Source organism: Abramis brama (assembly GCF_963993115.1).
Source record: "Abramis brama genome assembly, chromosome: 2".
NCBI classification, from domain to species: Eukaryota; Metazoa; Chordata; class Actinopteri; order Cypriniformes; family Leuciscidae; genus Abramis; species Abramis brama.
The window spans coordinates 25,936,985-25,958,647 of NC_139964.1; the positions used below are offsets into that span (position 1 = coordinate 25,936,985).

At 37.1% G+C, this 21,663-nt stretch overlaps 1 protein-coding gene and 1 long non-coding RNA gene across 2 annotated transcripts; both read right to left on the reverse strand.

Annotated features, from left to right (window-relative positions):
- Positions 1-485: 485 nt before the first annotated feature.
- Positions 486-18,432, reverse strand: LOC311078268 (lipopolysaccharide-induced tumor necrosis factor-alpha factor homolog). Its single transcript, XM_084106998.1, has 8 exons — positions 18,397-18,432; positions 10,167-10,183; positions 4,148-4,257; positions 3,969-4,058; positions 3,450-3,515; positions 3,228-3,293; positions 2,953-3,097; positions 486-1,160 (listed from the first exon to the last, which is right to left on the reverse strand). The coding sequence occupies exons 1-8, from the start codon at positions 18,400-18,402 to the stop codon at positions 1,055-1,057; spliced, it is 606 nt and encodes a 201-aa protein (XP_083963124.1). The 5' UTR covers positions 18,403-18,432; the 3' UTR covers positions 486-1,054.
- Positions 18,433-18,469: 37 nt separating this feature from the next.
- On the reverse strand, positions 18,470-21,230 carry LOC311078398. Its single transcript, XR_014605158.1, has 4 exons — positions 21,200-21,230; positions 19,583-19,672; positions 19,290-19,448; positions 18,470-18,556 (listed from the first exon to the last, which is right to left on the reverse strand). It is a non-coding gene; the product is annotated as an uncharacterized lncRNA (long non-coding RNA).
- Between the last annotated feature and the right edge of the window lie 433 nt (positions 21,231-21,663).

Below are 21,663 nucleotides of genomic sequence, written 5' to 3' on the forward strand. Positions count from 1 at the left end.
AGTAATCATAGCTTGAGGATCAAAGACTGAGTTGACAAAGAAAGTTGATGAGCTGCATCATGGTACCAATAAAGCCTGATTGCATCGGTTTGGTTTTGTCAACTCAAAACTAATCCTGTAACCCCGAGTTTGTTCAGCTACCTTCATGGTACAGGCCCCAGGACAATGATCCAAAACAAACTCAAAATCAACACAAAAATGTGTCAATGAGCACAAAATGAAGCTTCTGTCATGGCTGTCCAGTCCCCTGACCTGAGAAGCGCCAACATGGATCTGGAAATCTGCAGGATCTGGAGAGATTCTGTGGAGGAATGGTCTCTGATCTCTTGTCAGGTGTTCTCCAAACTCATCAGGCATTATAGGAGAAAACTCAGAGCTGTTATCTTGGCAAAAGGAGGTTGCAAAAAGGATTTAATAAAAGGGTGCCAATATTTGTGGCCAACATGTTTTGGAGAAAAACATTAATTTCATTATGTGAATCCCCAGCACTTTCAATTCTTTTATTTTAATGAAAGGTTAGATTTTTGCACATTTTTTGAATGAAAGATCAAAAGGATAAACATTTTTGATTATATTTACCAAGGGTGCCATTAATTCTGACCACAACTGTACATGCAGAATACCTTCAACCAAGCCATTGGATTGCGTCATTGAAATACCATGCTTTATTGTCAGATAATCTTGACTGATACAACAAATCAAATTTTTTTAAGGATTTTTGAAAAAAAAAAAGGCTTTGCAGAAGAAGAACATTTAATCAAATAAACAAAACAATGAAGTAAACATATGGATTGTACAAAAATGGCAACAAGTAGTAAGATGTGTAATATATAATGAACTCTGTAGGATCTTGTATTGTTATCAAGCAAAATAGAGGCAGAGAAAAAAGAGATATCATATTCAGTATCAATATATATCTTTGCATAAATAAGGAAAGAGAAACCCACGTCATTCTATTATTTTTGTTTAAATTAGGAAGTCCATTAATGTCCAAAAGATGATGTCTGTAAAGTTTTTCTTTTGGTCGTTCAGATTTTCTTTGCTTCAGAACCGGCTAAATGCGTCTGTACACATGGACGAGGCTTTTACAGCTTGGACAGTGATGCTCTACGTCCTTGCAGGCATTCACACAGAAAGGAATCAAACAACATGGCCAGATCCTGGACAGAAAAAAATAAGTGTGTTAAAAATTTTATTTTATTTTCTCCTGGTATACCTTTGTGTTTAGTGGGTCATCATTAATTCAATAGGCAATGAAATAGAGATTTCTTTCTCTCCATTGACAGTCTACGCAACTACTACTTTGATGTTTCAAGAAGTTCATAAACAGAAAAATAATCCATATGGATTGAGCAATTTAGTCCAAAATGTTCTGAAGAGAAACGATCACTTTATATGATGAGCATATTGAATTTAGGCTCAGATTTCATTAAAAAAAAATCTTAATTTGTGTTCTGAAGATGAATTTGAAACGGGTTTGAAACAACATGAGGGTGAGAAATTAATGACAGAGGTTTAATTTCTTTGGTGAATTAACCCTTTAAACGGGTAATTCATCACTAGCAAAATTTGCTTTCAATCAAATTTGGCTGCCTATACAGTAGAAAGACGAAAACGTTTTTCTGAATAGAGGAAACTTTTGCCAAATAGGTAGGAAAATTCAACACCCATAATGCACTGGGCATATAAGCATCCAAGGCCACTCCCACCAGTCTGCTATGGATACGCCTGACCAGAGTCAAATACCACCTTGCTTTAGTAGGAAATAGTTCTTAGCAAACTTTTAGTTATAATGGTGTCGACTTGTGTTGAATTCTAAGAGTACATGCTTAGTGAGGATGAGTTACTTTCAGTTTCCAGTGAAGGATCCAGTGCGTTGTAGGCAGTGGCCAAAGGCTGCAAAGAATCATAAATATGGAGAGAACGCCCCATTGAAAAATCTGGAACCTCTGAGTTTGTAGTTGTCAATGGATGACAATGAACACATTGTTTTATGTCAAACAGAGAGAAAAAAATGAAAGAAACTGCCGTTTTGTCATTTCCACCCGACCCCACAAACTACGCCGTCATGTACAGGTTAGAAAGCTGTTGCTATATGGTAACATTTTTACCATAATGCTGTTTAAAGAGTAGACATAGTACAATACAATTTTTAGTGATAAACCTACACTGTCAAATCTAACAGTTGTTCTAACTCACACTTTTTAGTTAACTTAATTCCCGTTTCCGTTGATTCCTATTCACACGGATCCGCAAACAACTAAAAATGCTGTATTATGTATGCCAGAGAAGTAATTGGCAATGTCACTTTGTAAAGAAAGACTACGTGGCCGTGCACTATGCATTCAAAGGCACGTCTATAGACAAAATACGCATGTGCATGCTGTCACCCTTTTCACATGATAACGATATCGCTTTAGAAACCCGTTTTTAAAAACTTGCACTTTGAAATCTACTTCAAAGTTCACGTTCTCAGGCCACCAAAACATTGTTGTTGTGTAAATGAACGGCCAGAATGTCCGTTCAATCAATCAATCAAATCAATCAATCAATCAATCAATCAATCAATCAATCACTCAATCAATCACTCAATCAATCAATCACTCAATCACTCCAATCAATCACTCAATCAATCACTCAATCAACCAACCAACCAACCAATCAGTCAATCAGTCAGTCAGCTTTAATTAACTTTTGTCATGCTGTAAAGAAGTACACATATTTTGATGTGTTGACTAACATACAGAACATTTAAAGGACTTGATTAACATTGTAACTCTAGTGTGTTATTTGATATTATATTTAAAATGAATATATTGTAAATGTACTAATTTGCAAATTCATCATTATAAATGTGTAAATACAAATATTAAAATACATGATATACAAGTTTCAATATATGTCTGAATCAGATTTTTTGTACATGAGAATTCGATGAATACAGTTCCTTACCCTAAAATGCCAAGAGTTCCACAGATTACCCACACCAGCGTTCCACTGATGTATGTCGTCTGTGTGACGATCTGCTGCTGGCAGTAAGGACATCTCATCTGCCCAGGAGTTTCAGTCAGATTTGGTGGAAAAATCACCACTGTGGCTACATATGCAGAAGAAAAATGAATAATAATATGATCATAAACCTCCAGAATAGTATCCTGTACAGGTGCATCATGTGCATGCTGTAAATGTCTAGTGTTTGAGCGCACAAGTCTTAGTCTTAAACTCACGCTGGGCAGGTGCAGACTGGACCATATGAGTGACGGTGGGCTGTTGGTTGTAAATTACCGTTGGAGCTGAAAAAGAAAACATACAGAACCAGAAATTCTTTCAAACTTGAGATAAGGGAAATATTATCCTGTAAACTTTTGCTTTTCATTTTTTAGTCTTATTGAAGTATCCTGGATGGCAGTTAAACAGAGAGTCTCATAAATCAAGACATCGACACTCACCAACAGAAGGCATACTTGAAGTATGGACTGTTTGAGTTACGGTGGATGAAGACATGGGCTGTTGTGCTGTGAAACAAAACATGAGTTGTATAAGTCAGAACTGACAAGGCCCCAAGTTTCCCCAAGTTCAAAACTGCATTTGGAGATTCTTCATTGTTTTTGGGGTCATATCTATGGAAGCTGATTTCCACCACATAAGAAAAAAAGCCAATGTTGGTGAAAATTGGACAACACCATCTAGGATCTAGGATGAGTTTGAAAAAGTAATTTTTTATTCATCATTCAAAATGCCGGAAGAATTTTAATGCCAGAAAATTACGTCACAGGGTGCAGATTTGCACAGTTGGTGTCGCTAGAGGGATTGAGGTAGAGACTTTGAATATGTCATGTTTTTATGACTTTTCTCTTAATGTTTAGAAAGTATCGTCAGTGTTTTGGAATGCTGTAGGACTTGATACTTATTGTGACATGCAGAGACGTTCAAGTTTCCCTCTAAACACTGTAAACATCATCTCTCACCCATAACAGAGGACTGGACCGTTTGGGATACGTTGGTTGACATGACTGACGTCTGTTGGGGCGGTGGATTGTATACAGTGGCCATTGGACCTGCAAAAAAACACATTATTGAAGCACTGTAGTTAGCTACCAATGACCAATAGTCTCTGAACTGAATATCAGAGTGAGGGTCCGCTGACCTGGTTGGGTTTGATAGAAAACCTGCTGTGGCTGGTTAGGAAAGTTGGGCTGGACCATTGGCGGTCCAGGATATGGAGGGGGGAACTGTCCTTTATCCATAATCAACAATCTGAGAATGAGATAAACATAAGTGCTTTAATGGTGTGATGTAAAGGTTATACAAACAACACTGGCAAAGCAACAACAACAACAAAAAAACAATAGACTGACTGCTGCCTTTGATGTCACAAATCAGAAAGTAATGAAGTGGTTGGATTGTACAGATTCTTGTGGTTGCATCAATCAGTTGTTCTCATTGATTAATCTCATAGCATTTATAGGTGAATGGATCAAAAATACTTTAGAAATCAAACAGGTTGGTATACTTTCTGGGTTCACAAGGTCGTGCTATTGAGATGAACAGGAATGCCAACAGACTGCTTTTGCCACGTACCTGTGGTTAATGTACTGTTGGATTACAAATTTATTAAAATGTTTAATTTAGGTTTCCATTGAATTTAGCATGTTAAGGTTAGGTACAGTGAGGAAAATAAGTATTTGAACACCTGAGAAAATCAATGTTAATATTTGGTACAGTAGCCTTTGTTTGCAATTACAGAGGTCAAACGTTTCCTGTAGTTTTTCACCAGGTTTGCACACACTGCAGGAGGGATTTTGGCCCACTCCTCCACACAGATCTTCTCTAGATCAGTCAGGTTTCTGGGCTGTCGCTGAGAAACACGGAGTTTGAGCTCCCTCCAAAGATTCTCTATTGGGTTTAGGTCTGGAGACTGGCTAGGCCACGCCAGAACCTTGATATGCTTCTTACAGAGCCACTCCTTGGTTATCCTGGCTGTGTGCTTCGGGTCATTGTCATGTTGGAAGACCCAGCCTCGACCCATCTTCAATGCTCTAACTGAGGGAAGGAGGTTGTTCCCCAAAATCTCGCAATACATGGCCCCGGTCATCCTCTCCTTAATACAGTGCAGTCGCCCTGTCCCATGTGCAGAAAAACACCCCCAAAGCATGATGCTACCACCCCCATGCTTCACAGTAGGGATGGTGTTCTTGGGATGGTACTCATCATTCTTCTTCCTCCAAACACGTTTAGTGGAATTATGACCAAAAAGTTCTATTTTGGTCTCATCTGACCACATGACTTTCTCCCATGACTCCTCTGGATCATCCAAATGGTCATTGGCAAACTTAAGACGGCCTTGACATGTGCTGGTATAAGCAGGGGAACCTTCCGTGCCATGCATGATTTCAAACCATGACGTCTTAGTGTATTACCAACAGTAACCTTGGAAACAGTAACCTTAGGATCATTGAGGCCCCACGAGGTGAGATCTTGCATGGAGCCCCAGTCCGAGGGAGATTGACAGTCATGTTTAGCTTCTTCCATTTTCTAATGATTGCTCCAACAGTGGACCTTTTTTCACCAAGCTGCTTGGCAATTTCCCCGTAGCCCTTTCCAGCCTTGTGGAGGTGTACAATTTTGTCTCTAGTGTCTTTGGACAGCTCTTTGGTCTTGGCCATGTTAGTAGTTGGATTCTTACTGATTGTATGGGGTGGACAGGTGTCTTTATGCAGCTAACGACCTCAAACAGGTGCATCTAATTTAGGATAATAAATGGAGTGGAGGTGGACATTTTAAAGGCAGACTAACAGGTCTTTGAGGGTCAGAATTCTAGCTGATAGACAGGTGTTCAAATACTTATTTGCAGCTGTATCATACAAATAAATAGTTTAAAAAAAAATCACATATTGTGATTTCTGGATTTTTTTTTTTTAGATTATGTCTCTCACAGTGGACATGCACCTACGATGACAATTTCAGACCCCTCCATGATTTCCAAGTGGGAGAACTTGCAAAATAGCAGGGTGTTCAAATACTTATTTTCCTCACTGTATAAATTATTATTATCAGAGTTTTCTAGCAAAAGACTCTGGTCAGTCCTGTTTTACTGAAACTCTTGGAGTTTGTGTTTTAGCAAGAGAGTCCTGTCAGTCCTGTTCTCGGGTCTCAGCATTTGAATAGATATGCTGAGTGAATTAGGGTGGGCAGCACTCTCAGTCCCGAACAGGTCCCGAAACCTGTCTCATCACAAAGTTTTGGTTCCTGCCCCTAAATTTATATAAACTGTAAGAGAACGTTCACTTAGTCAGACTTGGTGACTGCAGCTACCGACAGCTCGTGTTTTCAATAAACAATCCTGCTGAAGAAACAACCAAGTCTCCTGGTCTTCGATTCTGAGTTTACAACAGTACCATGTTACAATCAAAGCAGTGATTGGTCGGGCATTCAGATATGTAATTAGCTGCACCTTCGAACAGCAGGAACTAACATTTGTTTTTTTTAGTGGACATTAAGTATCATCTTGATCCGCTAACGCTTCACAATACTTTTTGTCTTCATTTTGAACAATATATATATTAAATCATTATTATATAGTATAACTTTATTCATTTAAAACCTGAAAAACCATTTTTTACTGAAATATTTTATATATTTTAGAGTCTTCTTTCAAATGCAACTTGTTTTGATATTTTGAATCTAATGTCATGACTTTGGACAATTACTGTAAGTCACACTTAAAAGAGAATGGCAGTGTTCATCATTGTCTAACCGTGTTATCATGAAATCTGATTTCCTGAAAGAAGATCCCCTGATCAGCCAGTTTGACAACATTTTATCTTTCAGGAGTTCATGTTTAGAGTGACAGATGAGTCAGCGGAATATGTGTTCGGAAAAAGTGATGGACTGTAAAACCTAGCAGTAATATGTACTAAATTAAATTGAGTTCACTGCACTCAAATATTAACAAAACTTGTGTGGACACAATGTCTGAAACAGAACTCAAACTGAATGAGCTATAGAACATTTCTAGATCCCAGAATGATAATCGAATAATAATTGTATAATCAAGTGATTAATTAAGTGATGATTGAACATTAGTGATGAACACCTGCTGTTAACAAACAAGATCACTGAAGAAAAGAGAAACACAAGAACTTCAACTGACTTCAGCCACAGCCTCACATGAAATCAACTGAAGATAAAAGAAGACATTAAATCTCTGAAGATCTCAGCAGAGGAGGATTAAACAACTCCACAAACAGCATTACCAGCTTCACTTATTACTAACCAGACTGACTTTATTTCTGTCAGACATCTACAGAAGTTTTTATTGAAAATTAACAAAGTTTTAGAAGTTGATGATTTGAGTTTCGTTTAAGGTCACCATGATGGAGATCAGCGTTTGCTTTAGTTGGGCTCTTGACCCTTGACTTTTGCACATATGTTTTTCTTTGGCTGCTGTAATTGAGTGTTTATAAAACATATTTGTTATGGCACGAAAGGAAAAGTATGATTGGGTGTTGATGGTTAAGGATTGATGATGACAATCATCATTTAGTGACTTGATTCTCTGATCTAATTCAGAGTCAAATCTCTGATTAACAGGCAACAAGTTATTAGTTTTATTCAAAACTGTGGTTCTACAGCATAAGCAATGTTGTGACCATCAGATAATATGAAGGATTTTAAATCAAGTTTGTGCACAAAAAGTTGATTGAATTACAAACGCACACAGACATCAAGAATCAGCATATGAATCTCCAACAATGGTGACCAATAAAAAAACGATTAATGCTGCAATGCATGCTGGGTACTAGAAAACGTATCCATGGCTCCCAGCATGCATTGCGGCATGAATCATTTTTTAAATGGTCACCATTGTTGAGAATTATATGCTGATTCTTGATGTCTGTGTAAGTCAGCATAATACCATAGAGGTTTTTAAAATCTGATTGTCACAACAATGGACCTTACAGTAGAATCATGGTTCTATTATAATGAATAATATAATTAATACATCACCAGGCTCTGGAAAAGATCAGTAAATCAAGTCACTAAATGAAGATTTTCATCATTAAAACACAACCATCGACACATGCTTATATTTTCTTTTGGCTTTTGTGTCATAACAAAAATGTTTTATAAACACTCAGTTACAACAGCCAGAGAAAAACTGGTCTTACAAAGTCAAGGGTCGAGAGCCCAACTAAAGTAAACACTGATCACCATAATGGTGACATTAAACGAAACTCAAATCATCAACTTCTAAACCTCTGTTAATTCTCAATAACAACTTCTGTAGACACATGCCAAAAGTCAGTCTGGTTAGTAATAAGTGAAGCTGGTAATACTGTTTGTGTAGTGGTTTAATCCTCCTCTGCTGAGATCTTCACAGATTTAATGTCTTTTTTCTTCGGTTGATTTCATCTAAGGCTGTGTTGCCATAGAAATGCATAATTCCTTGCCCAACCCTGCATTCCAGTTCACCGATGTACACTATGCCATTTGTAAAGATAAAGTACATACTTTAGAGTGTGTGGCAGAAGAGTGGGCAAGCTGGATATACTACTTTGTCATAAATGCATCTCTAATGGACCGCTGTCACTTAGTTACGTGCATCTGTGCAGCTGACACCGTCCCGCTACAGGATGCTTGGCTCTCTTTTTTTATTGTGCTAATTGTTTTCCTATCACATATTTGAGTAATCATCACATATTAGGTATCATTCGTAATGAAATCGGACATTGCTTTACCATGGTAACAGTGATTTAAAAAATAAAAATAATCTCCTCCTAGTGGGTGGAGTCACTTTTTACATAACATTTATTTTAAATATTTTATAGTCAAAATGTTTTCTAATCTCAACAAAACACATATTGTCGGAAAGGCCTGAGACTCAAGCTTCCATATTTGGCGACTGTTTTGTAATAGAAGTGATATTGTGACAGAAATGTATTCATTTGTTACAGGAGAACGCATTTAAAAAATGTAATGGAATCTAGGTGTCAATTTCAATAGAAGGTGTCTTATCCGGTGGCTTTTTTTGGTATTACGCCTAAACATAATCTCATAGGATCTAAAATGTTTGTGATATCAACTTCAAATTTGAAACACAACTTGGTTAGACATATGGCTTTGATTTAATAGCAATTTTAGTAAAAAAATATTTTGTATAATGTCAAGCTAATGTCAAAGTTTGTTTACAAACTTTACTCATCTATCGGCTGACTAACCACTTCCGGAGAGATTCTGAAGTTGCATCCAGTGGACACTTTACTATCCCATGAGGACACATGGAGAGGCTTTGTGGATGGCAGTGAAGCGACGCAATGGCAGGGAAGTCACATGATAATGACAACATGTGGATGTAGAACGTAGAACATACTTTTCAACAGTCGCGAATTAAGTTTCAAACCAAACGTGGTACCTACTATTCAGTATGCCATATTCAGACACAGTATTTTTATTTGTGCTTATACTAATTCAAATCAGATCCTCGTCCAATGCGCAATGGGCAATATTATCTGTTGATATTACCCGGACAGTTTACTAGTTTTGGTGAAAATTCGAAGTGGAGATTTGTACACACGTGTGTACAAATATCCACTTCAAATTTTCACCAAAACTAGTAAACTGTCCGGGTACCTTTGCATAATCATTTCACCATACTATGAGTTGGGACACACTAATTTCCAGTACCAATACTATTTACGAATAATATGTGAATTGGAACAAAGCACAAGAACATGAACAGCTGAACAGCTTACTAATTACAGGAATTACGACATGGTTTAAACACAGCATCTGTGTTTAACATTTCAAATTTGAACATTATAAAAGTGAGAAGGTTTTGACAATCGCAAAGGAAACAAGTACTGACATGTATTAAACACCACAACAAACTAATGGACAGATGGCAACGAATAGAAAATATACTAGGGTGATCACTTTAGGCCACTTCTGACATTTACCTGATCTGTTAAGAAGTTCAACCTTCTTATTATTAAACTTAAAACACAGGTCAGAATTTGAATGTCAGGTTTTATTAGCTTATTATATATCCCAGGATTTAATATAACAACCTGTATCTAAAACCAAACATCACAAAGTTGCAGTGGAAGTACATAATCCAAAGTAAAGAATATCTAAAACACCCAAACTTATAATATGACACATACCTGCAGTCGGCGGAGAGCTGTGGAGATTCGGATGCCCTTCCTTATAAAGACACTTGGACAGATAGAGAGACTTTCAGAATAGCATGGCAGAACATGGCAGAAATAAGGGGTGGAGCTGAAAGGTGATGCTAATGCCCAATCAGAAGTCCTGCACGTTATCTAAACTGCTTCCTGATTGAATGATCAGTGGGAACATGTTCACAAAACACCTCGATATCCAGTACTAACAGCTCCTCCAGTGTCCCATCTCATCCCAACCATGCTTACACCAGTCAACTTATCCAGTTTTGCTCAATCTTAGACTGTTGACCTTTATGTTCTCTCAAATGCTTGACATAAACACACTAAAAAGAGGACTGCATGCCGTACGTTATTCAGATAAACCCCATATTTTTGATGGAAGAGGTTCAGTACACCTGTAATGCGCACAATGTTTGTTTTGCATGTATCCTGGTGAACACTCTTGTATTTGGACAGTAAGACTGGTCAATGAAACTGGATATACCACTAATGGATGCGAAGAAAACAATAAATATTTTTCTTTGTGGGTTTGATGTTTTATTTTGCTGTTCTACAGGACCATCTAATAAAAGCCTCCCATTCTATAAAGCACTCTTTAACTGCATTTCTATCAAATAGAGATTAATATTTATTTTTTAAGTGAAGTACAATGAGATGTTCCTCCAGGCATTGAGGACAGGTAATGTTGCTACTAGTTAGAAGCTAGTATGCCATCTAATGTTTAAGCAAGGAAGCAGTTACATTAACCGTTACTCTGTGAAATTTCTGCCTGAATTTGAAAGTGACTTCTGTGTGAGCTGTGCTTCATACATCACTACAATGTTGACAATGGAAAATGCCCTCGAAATTTCACCTAAAGTTTCTCTAATGTAATAACATCTCAATGCTTTCAAAATGTGTGTTTTTTTTTAAAACATTACAAAATAAACAAACAACACAAACTGCTAAAAGTGAACCAAAAATAAGTTCAGCAGCACAGATAAAACCAACAAGAATCAAGAAACTCCACAGCATAATCTATTCATGCCGCACTGCATGCTGGGTACCTTCATAGTACATGTGCACTGTAGAAATACAGTAAGATATTGTATAATTTACAAGAAATTTCCTAGAGTGTAGTAAGATACATGAGAAGTCCTGCTGCGGAATTACTGTGAAAATCATGCAATTATTAACCTGGAATGTACTGTAATTTCACACAAAACTGTTTAACAGTGCACTAGACATAGGAGTTCAAATGTAGGAAACAAAAATGAGACACTAGGACAATCTAGTGGCTGACAAATGAAACAGCAACACATTAAACCTTACTACAAACCTAAATCTGTTTTATTGTTTTGTTTGTATTCACCATCATGGTGATCAGTGTTTGCTTTTGGTATGGGTGGACATTTTTCTGGGATTTGGCAACCCTGCGGTTAAGTTAGTTTTATATTTGACATTTGTTTGACATTCATGTAAATGCCCATTATATTTTCAGTTTCTATCGCATACTCAAGCTAAACTAACCTGTAAATGCATGAAATGATGTTTTCTTTACCCAGCACAAAGTGGAATGTTAAAAATGAAAAAATAAAAAAAATATATATATAAAAAATTAAATAAAATGAATATACATTTTATGATCCATATAAATCAATTAATTTAACCCTTTCTCATTATGATTGTGGAATTTACATTCTATTTGTTTTTTAAATAAATATAGTAGTGTAAATGTAATTAATGTATATAATTCTATTAAACTCAGTGACTGTTTGACCTATAGACATGAAACCAACTGTAAAACTGTAAAACACACTGTAGAATATTCTTCTTTATTTCTGTCAGGACCACTACCGTAAAATATGATTGACAATTAGCATACAGTTTGGATTGGCGGTATGGTTCCGTTCTGGGCGAGAACTCCCTGCGCATCCATGCAGCCTAGCATGGATAAGAGCAGGGAGAGCAGCAATAATCCCCCTTGGGGTAAACAGAACAGAACCAACATGAAAATTTGCAAATATATTTAATTCAAGATTTTAAAGTACAACATTATTCGATAATTATTCTGATTCAAGGGGAATCAGAATGTCAAATTCTGACTGGGCGAGAGGAGGAGCTGGGGATGGAGGAGGGTAATTAGCACCTGAGAAACGCGATAGCTGCTGATAATACTGAAGGAGCTTATATATGTATATGGTGATAGGCGTCGTATTCCTATAGGTAGATGTGGATCAGCTGAGGGTCAGTTGATGCGAGCTTGACTAACGTGACCTGCCAGAACTAACGCTACGCTTGATTTAGCACAAGGCTTGTTTTGGGTTGTACACCTTCAGTAATTTAATACAGACTCAGTTATTCCTATAAATCTATTAAACTCAATAACCATTTGACCTAGAGACATGAAACTGTAGGGCTGAGCAAATATGGGCAGAACTCTTTACTGCCCTAGTACTTCAGAAATCATTTTAAAGGTATAAACGTGGCACAATGGCCTTCATCGTCACAGCTAATGCCTATCTCGTGCAAGGGATTTCATCAATATGCTGATTGAGGACAGTTGGCACACTCCAGGCACAGACATACTGTCTGTATATTTAAACATGTAACTTAATAAATAACTTTTCCTGCTTTAAAGGCTTTGAGAATCTTGCCTTTTATCACTGATAATGTTTAAAGCTAAAGTAATTATAACTTTCGTTATCTAAATCCTACGTTTTCCTATCAGTTCTAAGAAAGACTTTTAAAGAATAAGAGGTTAAAGAATAACAACAACTTTAATGGAGTAAGATTAATTATATTGGAGATAAATATTTGAATTATACACGTCACACAACTGCCTTTTGTTCAAATTATTGGTTCAAAATAGCAGCGTAAGCTTCCGGCCTTACAAAACCAACTGTACAACTGTAAAAATAAACTATTATTGTTTATATAGCATAAGAAGTCAGAGTAGTTCAGCTAGTTCTGTCAGTCAAATGATGGGGGTATGGATACATGACTTCAGAGGTTAGTTATTAAGAGAATGCAGCATAAAGGGAACATACCTGTATATGCATGAATGATAATAATAGTCTTTACTGAGCATAGTTGAAATGTCATGATGACAGAAAATGGGGTCGGCAGAGGGGCACAGTAAAATCCTAAGGAGGCACACTAAAACGAAGGCTACACTGAAAAAAACAACAAATGGTAACCTGCAACTCTTCTTTCAAGGGTCTATTTCTACTTGATCTAAAATATCTGGAAGCTTCAATATGAAACAAAACCGTGCACAATAAGTGCGGATAAGCGTGAATCTCAATAACGGTGACATGCTTTGCTGCTTAATGTATTCTGGGTGCATAATATAAAACTCATCAGTGGCTCCCAGAATGCATTGTGGCATGAAGCATGTCACCATTTGTGTCGCGCTGATTCTTTAGGTTTGAGTGTGTCTAAGCAAAGGAGTAGTTCAAAATGTTTGATTATTTCTTATTAAAACACCATTGGATCTCATGCTGTAGAAACATTAATTTAATCAAATATATGAAATTAGTAACACATATGATGGTCTAGATGAGATCAGCTGATCAGAGCACTACATGATGATTATATCTTTATCATTAAATTGCTGACATCATCTTATCACAATTTCTCTAGCTGTCTCTGTCATAACAGCAGCTGTCAGTTACAGCAGCCAGAGAAAAACTAACATTAAAACATCAAGAGTAAAACTGCCCAACAAAAGCAAACACTGATCACCATAATGGTGACATCAAACCAAAGTATTATTTACAGTAAAACATCTAAACCTCTGTTAAACTCAATAAGAACTTTTCTACACATATGACAGAACAAAATCAATCTGATTTGTCATCAGTGAAGCTGGTAATGCTGTTTTTGGAGTTGTTTAATGACGTTGGAGTCTAACGTCAAACAAATGTTTAGACATTTCTAGCTGGGATGAGCTCATATTGTGGCCGAAGTTTGAGCACACAGTGAGTACGCTGGGAGGTTACACTTTTAGATCACTGTGAACTCACATTGTGACCAAATGGTGAGATCACTGTGAGACAAATTGTTGACTATAGTGGGTAATGTTAATAGTGTGTAATAGTAAAATGGTGTGTAAATGTTTTTAACCAGTTGCATGTTTTATGGTTATATGTCGTAACTTTGATGTATAACTGTATATGCAAACTCGGCTGCCTATCTTGGCCAGGACACTCCTGTAAAAGAGATTTTAATCTCAGTGAGTCTTCTCTCCCGGTTAAATAAAGGTTCATGATAGAACGTCATTTAAAGGTTGTTATGATGTTCCTGAAACATTCTGTCAGTCATTCAAACACCTGATGTTAACAAGCTGAATCATTGAAGGAAAGAGAAACAACAAGAACAGGAACTACAACTGACTTCAGCCACAATCAACTGAAGAAAAAAGAAGACATTAAATCTCTCAAGATCAAATCAAATCAAATCAAATCAAGTATATTTGTATAGCGCTTTTCACAATACAGATTGTATCAAAGCAGCTTCACAGTATTAAAATAAAATAATACAACAAAGTTTGTTTCTAGTGGAATTTATTGATTGATAGAATAAAATTAAATATCCCCAAAATATCCCCAAAATATCCCCAACTGAGCAAGCCAAAGGCAACAGTGGCAAGGAACCGAAAAAACTCCATCAAGTGACCTAATGGTGTCCTAAAACTCCATCAGGTGACCTAATGGAGAAAAAAAAAACCTTGGGAGAACCCAGGCTCAGTCGGGGGCCGGTTCTCCTCTGGCATTTATGAACTAGAGGCCGGATTGTAGTTAGAAACTGTGAGATTAACAATATTATATGAATGCCTGGCCGAAAAGATGCGTCTTTAATCTAGTTTTAAACTGGGAGAGTGAGTCCGAGCAACGAACAGTATCAGGAAGGCTATTCCAGAGTTTCGGAGCCAAATGTGAAAATGCTCTCCCTCCTTTGGTTGATCTGGATATCCTAGGTATGACCAAAAGCCTTGAATTTATTGATCTTAAAGAGCGCGATGGATTATAGGGTGATAGAAGATCCGCTAAATAGACTGGAGCTAAGCCGTTTAGGGCTTTATAAGTCAGTAGCAATACCTTATAATTAATACGGAACTTTATAGGTAGCCAATGTAGTGATGATAAAATCGGTGTTATATGATCATATTTTCTTGATCTAGTAAGAACTCTAGCAGCTGCATTTTGGACTAACTGTAGCTTGTTTATTGAGGATGCAGGACAACCAGCTAATAAAGCATTACAGTAATCTAGTCTCGAGGTCATGAATGCATGAACTAACTTTTCTGCATCAGAAACTGATAGCATATTACATAGCTTAGCAATGTTTCTAAGGTGGAAAAAGGCTGTTTTTGTAACATACGAAATATGATTTTCAAAAGACAGGTTACAATCGAGTATAACACCCAGGTCTTTTACTGTAGAGGATAAAGTAACAGGACATCCTACGATGTCAAAGTTGTATTGTGAGAGGTTCTGTGGGCGGTTTTTTGAACCGATAAGTATTACCTCTGTCTTGTCTGGATTTAATAAAAGAAAATTACGCGTCATCCAATCTTTTATATCTTTAACACACTCTGTCAATTTGGATAATTTAGCGTTTTCATCCGGCCGTGATGAAATATATATTTGAGTGTCATCAGCATAACAATGGAAATTAATTCCATGTTTCCTTATAATATTTCCAAGTGGCAGCATATATATTGAGAATAATAGAGGGCCCAACACAGATCCCTGCGGCACTCCATAGTTTACTGGAATTATGATCGATTTTTCTCCATTTAAATAGACAAAATGGTAGCGGTCAGATAAGTATGATCTAAACCAGCTTAATGCTTGTCCTTGAACACCAGTATAATTTTGTAGTCGATCTAAGAGTATTGTATGATCTATAGTATCGAACGCAGCACTTAGATCAAGTAAAACTAGTATTGAGATACAGCCTTGGTCAGAAGCTAAGAGTAAATCATTTGTGATTTTAACGAGCGCAGTTTCAGTGCTATGATGCGGCCTGAATCCTGACTGAAACTTTTCATAGATATCATTTTCTTGCAAGAAAGAGCCCAGTTGAGCGGACACAACTTTTTCTAGTATTTTAGACATAAAAGGTAGATTTGAAATGGGTCTATAATTTGCTAGATTATTATGATCTAATTGTGGTTTCTTAATGAGAGGTTTTATAACTGCCAGTTTAAATGTTCTTGGAACATGACCTAAAGATAAAGATGAGTTAATAATATTGAGGAGAGGCTCTTCCACTACAGGTAACACTTCCTTCAGTAGTTTAGTGGGTATAGGATCTAATAAACATGTTGTTGTTTTAGATGAAGTGATAAGTTTATTTAACTCTTTTTGTTCTATAGTTGTAAAGCACTGTAATTGTTCTTGCGGGGGGATAATTGAGGCTGAATTATAAGGTGCGATTGAGGATTGAACGTTTACAATTGTTGTTCTGATGTTTTCTATTTTCTCAGTGAAGAAGTTCATGAAATCATTACTACTGAACTGTAACGGGATATTTTGTTTGGGTGACGTCTGTTTATTTGTTAGTCTAGCCACGGTGTTAAATAAAAACCTTGGATTGTTTTGGTTATTTTCTATTAGTTTGCGGAGGTGCTCAGCCCTGGCCGCTTTTAGGGCCTTTTTATAACGTGACATACTGTCTTTCCACGCGATTCTAAAGACCTCTAAATTAGTTTGTTTCCATTTACGCTCTAAATTACGGGTTTCTCTCTTTAGAACATGCGTAGTATTATTGTACCATGGTGCTTTAATTTTCTCTCTGACCTTTTTTAATTTAATGGGTGCAACAACATCCAATGTTCTAGAGAGAATGGTGCTCATAGTGCTAGTTAGTTCTTCTAGTTCTTCTGTTTGTTTGGGTTCAGGCAGCAGCTGAGACAGATTAGATAAGCAATTTGAGAAATTATCTATGGTGGATGGAAGGATTGTTCTGCCTGGTCGATAACGCGGCGCCGCATGACATATTACAGCAGTACGTAATATGCAAGTTACCAAGTAATGGTCAGTGACATCATCACTTTGTGGAATGATATCTATATCGGTTGGATCGGTTCCATATGATATAATTAAATCGAGTGTGTGATTAAGACGATGAGTTGGTCCGGTGACGTTTTGCTTGACCCCAAAGGAATTTAATAAATCTATAAACGCAGCCCCTAACGCATCATTTGAATTATCTACGTGTATGTTAAAATCTCCAACAATTAATGCTTTATCTACATTGACCAATAGATCTGAGAGAAAATCTGCAAACTTTTTAGGAAATCAGCGTAAGGCCCAGGCGGTCTATATACGGTAGCCAAGGCTAGAGATAATATGGATTTTTTTCTAACATCTAAGAGCGTAAGATTTAGTACAAGTATTTCAAACGAAATAAACTTATAACCCGTTTTCTGAGTAACATTGAGAATATCTCTATAGACCGCTGCAACACCGCCGCCACGACCAATCAGACGGGGTTCGTGCTTATAGGAGTATCCTGATGGAGTAGACTCATTTAGACCGAAATAATCATTAGGTTTAAGCCAAGTTTCAGTAAGGCAAAGTACATCGAAGCTATTATCTGTGACTATTTCATTTACAATAACTGCCTTAGGTGTGAGTGATCTAATGTTTAGAAGACCTAGCTTTAGAAATTGTTTTTGATTACTAATAGCAACATTTTCTGGTTTAATAACAATTAGATTTTTTCTAGATCCTGCAGAATTATTATTTGATCTCACTAAACGAGGAATAGACACAGTTTCTATGCAATGTTCTACACTATTTATATCAGTTAATTTGGTGCAGCAGAGACTATGATTTGGACTTTTGTTTACTAGTCAAAAGGTATTTAACATTTTGGAGATGTTATCTGACAGAAGATCCGATCCGATCTAGATCTGATTAAACAATTCCACAAACAGCATTACCAGCTTCAATTACAAACCAGACTGACTTTGTTTCTATTACACATCTAAAGAAGTTCATATTGAGCTTAACAGAGGTTTAGTTGTTGATGTTTGGTTGAAAACATTTAATTTGAAGTCATCATCAAGTGATCAGCATTTGTTTTAGTTTGTGCTCTTTTGATCCTTGACTTACTGTTAGTGTATTTCTCTTGGAATTACAGGTGTTTTCAGAAAATTATTCTGCATTGATTAAAAAAAAGAGATAAAATGACATTTCTGTCATTAATTACTCACTCTCATGTCGTTCCAAACCCGTAAGACCTTCGTCCATCTTCGGAACCCAAATTAAGATATTTTTGATGAAATCCGAGAGGTTTCTGATCCCTTCTTCGTCTCTTCCATGTCAGTCTGCTACGCTGATCATGTCGTAAACACAGTACAGCGTTTCCTGGTTCTACGTCAGAACATATAAAAAAATTAATAACAAAACATACTTCTGAGCAGTGATTAGACTTCAGACATGATCAGTGAATCAGACCACTTTCTAATGATGTCACCATTAATTAAAAGTCAACATCTGATGTTATTCTGGATTCTTCCGACAGAGTAAATTTGTTTTCTGAACACACTAATACTGCAACCAGAGAAAATTTTGTGACCCTTAATATTTAAAGGACTTTTGAAGAATGTTGTTCAAAAAATGTTTTCTGCCAACATTATGAGGTCAACTACACCACCATCACAGAGCTTCAGTACACGGATGATAACGCCATTGCAGCGCACTCAGCAGAAGATCTCCAGGACATCCTACATGCCTTTGCCAAGACATCATTAGAAACTGACCTGATTTATATTTGAATATTTTTGGATTGTCACCATTGTTAAGGTTTTTATGATGAGTGCTGATGTCAATGTGTGTCTCAGCTATTACACAAGAGGTTGTCACTAAAATTAAACATCAAGAAGACCCAAGTGGTGGTGATGTTGAGGAGAGATTCCCTGATATGATTGTAAAGCGCTTTGGGTGTACAGTAGTACATATGAAAGCGCTATATAAATGCCTCATTCATTCATTCAAGTTCTATATCAATCTCCACAAAAACCAGCCAGCTACCCAGCCAACCATAAAAGTGAACAACACCTCTTGAAAACATGGACCACTTCCCATACCTCGGCAGCTTTCTCACCTCAAAAGCTGACATAGACTTTGAGGTTAAACCATCGTCTGAGTTGTGCCAGTGGAACCTACGCCAGACTCAGGAAAAAAGTCTTCGAAGTCTGAGACCTAACAGCCAGCAGAGCCATTGTCCTCCCCAGCCTGCTCATGGACCACCTACAGCAGGCACCTGAAAGCCATGGAACAATACCTTCAAAGATCCCCATGAAAGATTCTGAGGAACAGCTGGGAGGGCAGAATACATCAGCATCTTGGAGGAAGCCAACATGACCAGCATCACCACTGCAATAATACAGTACCAACTTCAATAGATAGGCCATACTATCCGCTTGTCCAATACATGTCTCCCCAAACAGATCCTGTACTCCCAGCTGAAGGACGGTAGTCGAGCATCTGGTGAGCAAAAAAAAAACGTTTCAAGGACAATATCAAGACAATTCTAAAGAATTTCCATATCAACTGGGAACACATTGCACTCGACAGGAGCCCCTGAAAGGAATCAGTGAAGGAAGTTTCAGCACGTCATGAAACAGAACTCCACCGCGCCGTATGAAATAGAAATCTGTACAGGTGGAGCTGGGGAAGGTGAAGGGTATCTGAAAGTGCTCTGCACTGCTAAGGCAAATGCAACCCATGTATTTGAAGGTTGAGTATGCGAGCTCATTGGCTACTGATACAGCAGGAACCAATCAGCTGTGCCCTATAGATAATGACGTGATTACGAGCAGGTAGAGTTAGGACGTATTAGCTGTATTTGTCCTTCTAATGTTTAAAGGATGTTCCAAGAATGTTGTTCTACGAACATTTTCTCCCAACATTATAAGGACATTTAAAAAACCTTCTACAAACAGTGTATAAAAAACATTTGTGTGCTAACATTTTGAGAACATTATTAAATACCACATAATATTGAACAAACACTCTATCAACATTACAGGAAGTACTGTTCATCATTTTTAAGCATTGAGCAAGGTAAAAGAAGTTAAACTTAAAAAAAATAAAAAATAAAACATATCTCTAGACCTGAGTCTCGTGTTTTTTAAAATAGCAAAAGGTGTTCTGAATGAATAACCCCTACTCTGTTTTTCTGTGATACATCATCTCTCCTGTCAACAAAATATTCCCAAACCACAGAATATGTTATTTTGGTCCTTATCCTGCCCTGAATTCACATTCCCTGTTTCTGTGCTTTCTTCCATGTCTCAAGCAACAGTAAAATTGCTTTGTTCTAACTCTATGATTGAGACAAGCTGCATTCAGATTTCACTCTGAGGTGGCTGCCAGAAAAATCCTGCTTTCTGTGATTTAGAAATCATGCATGCTCATATCATGATTTTATTACGATTTTGATTAATTGCACAGCCCTATATCATATTATATAGATTTGATCTGAAATAGCATGCTATATTATCAGATAAAATAATAATAAAATCTTGTAATTTTGTGTAACTGAAAAAAAGAAGAAGCTGGAATTGCATGAACAGACATGGAAATAAGCAAAATATACATTTTACTTCTTGCTGCCATTTTTGCACAACACAAGCTTATTACACTGAATTGCAAGATTAATACAGTAAATCAGGGGTGCCCAATCCTGCCCCTGCCGATCGACTGTCCTGCACAGTTCATCTCCAACCCTAATCAAACACACCTGAAGCAACCAATTAAGGTCTTCGGGATCACTTGAAAATTAAAGGCAGGTGTGTTTGATTAGGGTTGGAGATGAACTGTGCAGGACAGTCGATCAGCAGGAGCAGGATTGGGCACCCCTGCAGTAAATCATAGTCTATATCAAGATGTATATTTGCATAAAGAAGTAAAAAGAAACCCATTAGATTCTTTCAAATCATGGTGTTGTTTTTCTTTGAATCAGAAAGTCCAGTAATGTCCAGCAATGATGCTGCCATTTCAAACACTCACTTTAAAACAAAAGTTTTCTTTTGGTTTTTCCAGATTTTCCCCTCTTCAGAACAAGCTACATGCGTTTGTGCACATGGAGGAGGCTTTTGCAGCTTGGGCAGACATGCTCTACATCCTTGCAGGAATCCACAAAGAGCGGAATCAAACGACACGGCCAGACCCTGGAGTGTGGTTTCTTTTCTCATATCAATGTGATCAATTTGAAATCTGATGAATGCGGTTCCTTACCCTAAAAAGCCAAGACTGATACAGACGATCCACACCGCCATGCCATTGATAAATTCCATCTCCGTGACGACCTTCTTGTGGCAGTGAGGACATTTCAACTGCACAGGGACATCAGTCATCCGTGGTGTAATAACTACTTCTTCTACAAATGCATAGAAAGCGATAATACTGATGAAAATTAATAATACTATGATCATAAACTTCTAACATACTATTCTATATAAATGCATATTGTG

Excerpts from the sequence above, each read along its gene's own strand:
- LOC311078268 (XM_084106998.1), bottom strand. Across the intron at positions 3,098-3,227 it reads CCAGTCTGCACCTGCCCAGC|CCACAGTGGTGATTTTTCCA; the intron begins GTGAGTTTAAGA and ends CTGCATATGTAG. Across the intron at positions 1,161-2,952 it reads GGAACTCTTGGCATTTTAGG|GATCTGGCCATGTTGTTTGA; the intron begins GTAAGGAACTGT and ends TTTTCTGTCCAG.